The 7,463-nt window shown below is 42.6% G+C and overlaps 1 protein-coding gene across 2 annotated transcripts; it reads left to right on the forward strand.

Annotated features, from left to right (window-relative positions):
• The first annotated feature begins 361 nt into the window (after positions 1 to 361).
• On the forward strand, positions 362 to 2,646 carry MID1IP1 (MID1 interacting protein 1). Of its 2 annotated transcripts, none has more exons than XM_037165146.2 (2): positions 362 to 648; positions 908 to 2,646. In XM_037165146.2, the coding sequence occupies exon 2, from the start codon at positions 1,106 to 1,108 to the stop codon at positions 1,655 to 1,657; it is 552 nt and encodes a 183-aa protein (XP_037021041.1). In that variant the 5' UTR covers positions 362 to 648; positions 908 to 1,105; the 3' UTR covers positions 1,658 to 2,646. The 2 variants fall into 2 exon arrangements, with proteins under 2 accessions (XP_037021041.1, XP_037021049.1); XM_037165154.2 differs by lacking the exon at positions 362 to 648 and adding an exon at positions 655 to 761.
• The last annotated feature ends 4,817 nt before the right edge of the window (positions 2,647 to 7,463 follow it).

Genomic DNA, 7,463 nt, shown 5'->3' on the forward strand with positions numbered 1-7,463 from the left:
GTCCCTCTTTCCCAACAGCTAATAATAAACCAGGACAGTAGTTTCCAGGCTGCAGCCACTACTGATGCGGTATTGAGGGTCTCACTTTGCAACCAGAGATGGTGCATTTTGGTCACCCCACCCCGGGAACGCTGGCAAGGCCCACCCAAATCCCGCACACCAGCCCGCCCTCTTGCCGGTAGGAGGCTGAGGCTTTCTTTACCCTAGCATAGCCCAGCCCTCCCCCAACTGCAATGCTCTGCTCTCGCGCGGATCGGGTGCGGCTGTTTCAACCCTTCCCTGCTACTTGGCCCTCCCTCCACCCGGGTATCAGGCGAGAGGCGGAGCTGGCCGGGCGCGCCCCGCCCCCTCTGTAGAATGGGCCAGGAGAGTGTTACTGCCGGTCATCCTGGCTGGGGACTTTTATCTCGGCGCTGCAGGGAGGCGGGAGGAGGAGACTCCGGGGGTGGCTCTGAGCGCCGGCGACACCTTTCTGGGGCTCTATAAATTGAGCACCTGGGATGGGTAGGGGGCCAACTCCACCAGCACCACCAGCGTCTCCAGTCACAATCTGGTCTCACTGACCAGAGCAGCGCCCACAGGCACCGGCCACCAGTAGCGAAAACGTTGAGCTACACAGCAGCAGGGGATCTCGAGGTGAAAGAGGAGGTGGGTACCCCTGCCCCATTTCAGTCGCGATCAACGTGGGTGTTTGGACTTGGCTTTCCAAAGGAAGACTGGGGTCGGGAGCACCCCTTCCTTCTCTCCGCGGACCTCACCAGGTGTGGAGGGGGGCAGCCCGGCTATGGGGAGGCACCCAGGCACTGTCCCAGGGGAGCAGTAATCGTGGAGGGAGGTGCGCGATGGCGGGGACGACGGGCGTTATAGCTGGGTGAATAATCTCTTTCGTCTCTCTTCCCCCAACCAGGTCAGGGCTCGACCCACGGACCACGAGCCGCCATCGCAAGCTTCCAGACGTCAAAGCCAGAAGTCGGGAATCCCGCAGCTCCAGCTCAGGCTATAGCCAAGTTCCCAACGCGGGTTTCCTAGAGCTCGTGCAGCGGGACACCACCTCGCCCTAGCCGACCATCCTGTGTCCCTGTGCTTTGGTGTCCTCGTGGCCACCATGATGCAAATCTGCGACACCTACAACCAGAAGCATTCGCTCTTTAACGCCATGAACCGCTTCATAGGCGCGGTGAACAACATGGACCAGACGGTGATGGTCCCCAGCCTGCTGCGTGACGTGCCCCTGGCCGATCCTGGGCTGGACAACGATGTTGGCGTGGAGGTAGGCAGCAGTAGCGGCTGTCTGGAAGAGCGTACGACCCCAGCTGCTGGTGATGGCAGCACCAAGGGCAGCTTTTTCGCGCCCTCCCGGGACATGTACAGCCACTACATGCTCCTCAAGTCCATCCGAAACGACATCGAGTGGGGGGTTCTACACCATCCACCACAACCAGCGGGGAGCGAGGAGGGCAGCACCTGGAAGTCCAAGGACATCCTGGTGGACCTGAGCCACTTGGAGGGCGCGGACGCCGGTGAGGAGGACCTGGAACGGCAGTTTCACTACCACCTGCGCGGGCTGCATACCGTGCTGTCCAAACTCACGCGCAAAGCCAACATCCTAACCAACAGATACAAGCAGGAGATCGGCTTCAGCAATTGGGGCCACTGAGGAGGGATGCCGGCGGCTGCCTAGTACCCTTTCCGGCCCCATTTTTCACCCTCTTCCCTGAAAGCTGTTTTCTTTATGGCTGTAGGGCGCAATGGGCCAACTGCAAAGTTGGGGGCTGAGTAAGTGAAAAGGGAGCAGCAGGGCTGCATGGAGGAGGGGGCCTCTTTTGGGAGTAGAAAAAAGAAAGTGGTGGCGGGAGAGGAGGTTGGTTTAAGGACCTCCTTGCCTCCCGCGGGATGGTGTTGGGGCTGTGTTCTGCCTTGGTGGGAATGGAACTGGACTGACGCCCCTGCATTCAACTTGTGCCTTTCCTGGAGTTTCTTTTCTGTTCTTTCCGGAGTGGGAGGGCCGAGACGGGGCCATGCCAGGGCGCGGCACTGGGTTGCTACACTTGGGAGCACCGCCCAGAGGAGCTGGGCGCTGGGGAAGGCGGGGCACAGAGCAGCCTCCCGCCTCTCCGCGCTTGGGTTGGTGGAGGCCTCAGAGTTGCTAGGATTGCATCAGGTTTCCTGTTTGCACTATTTCTTTTTGTAATAGTGGCCCTTTCTTAAGTATTTCGAATCTCCTCCTTGCTCTGAAATTTTGGCGATTTCATTGTGATAAGCGCACAAACAGCACTGTCTGTGGGTAACCGGTACTACTTTATTAATAATTTTCTGCTACACAGTGTAGTTGTTCTGTGGCATTCTACCCATGCCTTTTACGCCACCCCTATCCCCTCCCTAGTGTGTGTAAGTTGGCACTGTGCCAGCTTGTAGGAAGCTTGCCACTCAGCCAATGGAAATAATATTATTATGAGAAAGTGGACTTGTCCAAAATGGAACCAACTGACATTCTATCAGTGTTGTACATTGAATGATGAAGAGTTCCACTGTTGTTATATGTCTTAAAATTTATTTAAAACTTTTTTAATCCAGATGTAGACTATATTCTAAGAAATAAAAAAGTCAAATGTGTTCATGAAACTTGACAGAAGTTTGTTGCTCTTTAACTTGTCAGTGAATTACTTAGTCATTAAAGAAAAATAAATTTCATTGATTTTTTTATTTTTAGCAAATTTTATTTTCCTTTTGATATTTCAAGATGGTGGATAATCATCTCTGTAAGTATTCAGATTTGTTTGGGAAGCAGCTATGGAAAAAAATTTACTTCCAAGCTTTTTATTCCTAGTTCAGTACCAAGGTCAATACACCACAACAAAAAGTTTATTAATTCTCAAAGTATTTAGAAAAGTACACGTATTCTATTTTCCAACAAAGTTGACCAGCTTATTGGAGTACTTAATTAACATTTTGGTGTTTTTAAGAAACTCAAGCACAAACTATAGTGTTCTGAGTCATAAAAACTCACTTTAAAGGTGAAAGTTTCTCTTGGTTACCAAGCATTAAAGAATTAGAAACACCAGTTAATATTAGTGTACACACCTTGCAGATCTTTATATATGTGTTTTATTTTGATCTTAAGAGATACTTAAATGTGTTACATAGCTTGTGCTTTGGTCTCCTTCATTAGTTTCCAGTGAAGTGCTAAGGTTTGTTAGGCAGTGTCCAGCAATACTTCCAGTCTTTCATTGAGCCAGTCTGCAGTTATGGGCAGCAGATCTGGTCAAGGTTGAAATACAGCTCTTGGGAAGGGAGCACTTTTTAGATGCCATTATGATGCTTGCCTGGAATGGTGGGATGAGTGAAATACATTGCTCTGTGTGGTTTTTTTTTAATTTCATTATTTGTTTAGGAAAAATGCAATACTTCTTAGATCAACTTCAGTTTCTAAAGTTGCAGACATAAGACATTTCTAAGCTCATAGAGCTTCACCTTAAATACATATAAACTTGTACTTATAAATAAAGCAAAAAGTTTTTGTGTAAATAGTTCAAGTGCATTATCAGCTTCTAGCAGCAGTGAAAAAAATGGGGAAGTGTCAAGACTGGGTGACAGCTGTTGCTAGAGAAGTTAACCATTAAATATAATGATAAGCTGGACAGCATTACAAGTAAGGTATACAGCTTCTTGTTTTGTATCCCTTTTAAAATATCAAAGTGCAAGCAAAAAAAAAATACAAAGGAAATAAACTACAGAGGCCACCAAGAAAGAAATACCAAGACAGAAAGTATGTGTTCGAATCCTCTTGTTCTTATTGATTTCGAGTATTTTGGCATCCAAGTTTGTTGCCACATTTGAAATTAGGCATAATAATAACTATAATGCTTCATAGAGTTGCAGTGAGAATTAAATGAGATGATATATAGTTTGAGGCTTTGAAGTTTCTTTAGGCATTACTCAAGGGCCTTACAAGTTTCTCTTGCTCTAGCTAAATGTTTGTTTGTGTGTCGGTTGACCCTTTTGACTTCTCCAGTAATACATAAAGCATGGTACAATATATCCACTTTAGAGAAAAGCATAATTTCAATCACAGAATAAGACAACAGATAAACTATTTCTCAAAGTCTGGAGGGAGAGCTTGAATTAAAACCAAAAAGTTTGGGCAGATAATTTTACGAGATGCTAACTGCAAGCTATTTTCAGAATATTCCTGTGGTAGGCAGAATACAGAAAAGTGCATGTTGATAACAAAATTATAAATAAAAATGATCAATGTTAAGTTTATTTCTTAAAATGTTACACTGTGTAAGAGTATTTCTATGTATAGTGATGTGATTCTGATCTAGGAGCAATAATGATCACTGTTAAAAAGGATTAAATATTTTAATGAACCAATAAGATTTCCTAGGCCCAAGTGGAATAAGTACTATTCCACAAACAGTAACAGTAATTATTTTATTCAAGATCAGTTTCTGAAACAAAACAGCACAAATCCCCAACAGATTCAGCTGTTAGAGCCTCTGGAGCAATTAAAATTTTGCTTAACTTCTCAAGTAAAATGATAAAGGCATTTACATTTTCAGGTCTTTCCTGAGGAAGCTTAAAGTACCTTATAGATTATAAAGTTACAAACATTGTGTGTCACCTCCTTAAACAGTTTACAGAGATCCTGGTTGAGAGTGCTCATCTCCTTGACGGTTTGTGTGGCTAAAGAGAAGGTACAGATAGATGAAGTGGGCAAAAAGAAACAACTTAGATTGCAATTGTTTACCAAAAGACGTTTACATTTGATAAGAAATTTCTACATAAAACCTCACACCAAAGTCTTTCAGAAAGTCTCTTTTGGCCCCTAAAAGAGCTTTCTGCTTTGTTTATGTTGGCTTTTTCATGTTTTACATTTACACAGTGATCTTTAATAGTCTGGTCTAATTTACTCTTTCTTTGAACCTGAAACTATTTGTTACATAGCACGTCATGGCAGTTATCTATGGACATGCCACGGACCAAATTGAAACCTAGTCTATTTTTTAACAATATTTAAAAAAATAAAACTTACTGTCATTTGCATATGCCTCATCATTTTCCCTTATATTTAGTTGCTAACCAAAATCATTTGGGAAAGTCTCCCCTCCTCCTCTCCTCAACCTCCCTGCTGCTGTCTCCCTTCCTTTGGCTGTTCTCAGATATTTGCAAATTGGACACAGTTCTTGCGGGCTGAGGGCTCAAATCTTATACCATACACCCCTTTTTTAAAACAAGATAACTATCTTTTAATGGGACATCTAGTACATTTAAAACATTACAATGTTGTGTGATTTATGTTGAAGAGTTTTGAACCAAATAATGAAAGGAGTAGTGTTTTCCTTAAAATTGTGGAGGCAATTTTTTAAAAACTCTCACTAGAGGATATATTTATTGATTTTGGAGAGAGAAGAAATCAATGAAAGAGAAACATCAGTGCGAGAGAAAACGGTTGCCTCCCCTATGCACCCTGACTAGGGATTGAACCTGCAACCTTTGGCTGTATGGGAGGACACTCCAACCAACTGAACCAATCAGCCATGATTGGCAATTTTTACCCCCAACAAATTTAAAAAATCTGGATCAGGAGCTTATGAGAGACTTTAATCATGTAGACCAGGGGTGTCCAAACTTTTGGTGTCTCTGGGCCACACTGGAAGAAGAAGAGTTGTCTTGGGCCATACATTAAATTCACAAAACACTAGTGAAAACTGATGAGCAGGAAAAATGTTTTAAGTAAATTTTCGATTTGGGGCTGCATTCTTAGCTACCCTGTTCTGCATGCAGCCCGTGAGCCATGGGTTAGACACCATTGTAGATTATTGAATTGGTCTCTTAAAATTAATTATTAGTCTTTTTAAAATTTCAAACTTTTTATGTAGTTTATGTTGCTTTACTTAGTAACATAATTTAAAATTACAATTATTTATTTTTTCTCTTAAGGTTATGTCCAATTTTTTAATAACTCAGGGAAATATAAAGGTTGTTCTTGAGTTACTCTAAACACTTTATTAGGCCTACAGTTAGTTCATTTGGAACTGTGTAGAACTTTCTGCTAAGTGGTGGAGATTACAATAGTCTACTAACAATAACCATTTTTGTACATGGAAGTCAGTACCATCTTTTGCCTCATGCAACCAGGACTCCTTACCTGTCCCCCTGCCCTTACTTTAGAGGGCCCATATGCTGACAAATGTAAAGCCTGTGACTCCCCATAGTTCAAGGAGTCCTCAGAACCAAGAGAAGGCCCAGAGGTTGTGCCTGTACCTCTCTAGACCACACTTGAGTACTTGGGTCCCCAGAGTTTCCTGTCATAGTAATTTGCCCTGAGATTATCCTTTTCATGGTAGACATACTTGGGTGGTGGACAGGGCTTGGATATGAAAACTGCAGTTCAAGGATAGGGGTAAGGAGATAAGGGCAAAGCATAGGCTGGAGGACCCCTTGGGTTTTAGAATGAACAAATGGTTTGAAAGCCTATAGAAAGGAAATAAGAGGTGAAAGCAGCTCAAGCTTTAACGTCTCTTCCAGTACCGGCAAAGAAGGATTCAATAGTTTTTCTCCTTATTTCCCACTGTTCTCAGGAGTCTTCCTGCTCTATTGAAAGAATGTTAGTTAATTCATGAAGTGTTGCTTAAGGAAAAGGAAAACCACATCTGTACACTGAGCTTTTCTAGGTGTTTGCTATTCAGTGCTTGAACGGTGGCAACGATAGGAAAGACCCAAATGAATACATCTTCCATAAAACCATGAAGATTTCACCTCCTCAAATTTTCTTTCATTCCTTTTAAAAATATTATTAACTCTTTTCTTTTCAGTGTCAAAAGTCTTGGTCAAGTTGGAGCAAAAAAATGATAGTTGTGCATATTTCTAAACAATGCTTGCAAAAACCACAGCTATCTCATCAGCCCTTCCTGTTTGAGCATTCTCTATTTTCAAAAGGGGCATTTTTTCATAACTTTCTATTCTTGTTCTCATATTTTATTACTTCTTTGTCTATTATTTCAAAACACTTTGCTGAGCAGTTTAAAAAATTATCTGCTGCTGTATCCAACTTCAACAATCTCAAACTGGTAAGAATTATGATTGGAGAAAATTCTTATAATTTAATTAAGAAGAGGGTTATAGATGGTCATCTTTTGAACTTGAATTGTCTAGAGAAAGTGCTTTCTGACATAGATGTAAAGACTGAGAAACTACTAGCAAAATATAGAGTCCAGTTCTTTATTTTAGCAAGCCAAATAAACAAAGTGGAGGATGGGGCATTTTTTTAGAATCTATTTTACTTTTGAATACCACTCTCACTAGTGTTGACATGTGCACTTCTATAAACCAGCATTCAATTAACAGGATGAAACCAAACTTGATTCATTAGATATTTTCAGAGATAGACACTAACTTTGTAGTACTTTTTTTCTTACCTTTCGAATACCACACTGGTGAAGTAAAGAATGTTGTAGCTT

The sequence above is a fragment of the Artibeus jamaicensis genome, unplaced genomic scaffold (assembly GCF_021234435.1).
Source record: "Artibeus jamaicensis isolate MK-2021 breed Jamaican fruit bat unplaced genomic scaffold, CSHL_Jam_final contig_60, whole genome shotgun sequence".
Classification (NCBI taxonomy): domain Eukaryota; kingdom Metazoa; phylum Chordata; class Mammalia; order Chiroptera; family Phyllostomidae; genus Artibeus; species Artibeus jamaicensis.

Coding starts and splice junctions, on each gene's coding strand:
- MID1IP1 (XM_037165146.2), top strand. CDS start 1,106: ATGATGCAAATCTGCGACACCTACAACCAGAAGCATTCGCTCTTTAAC.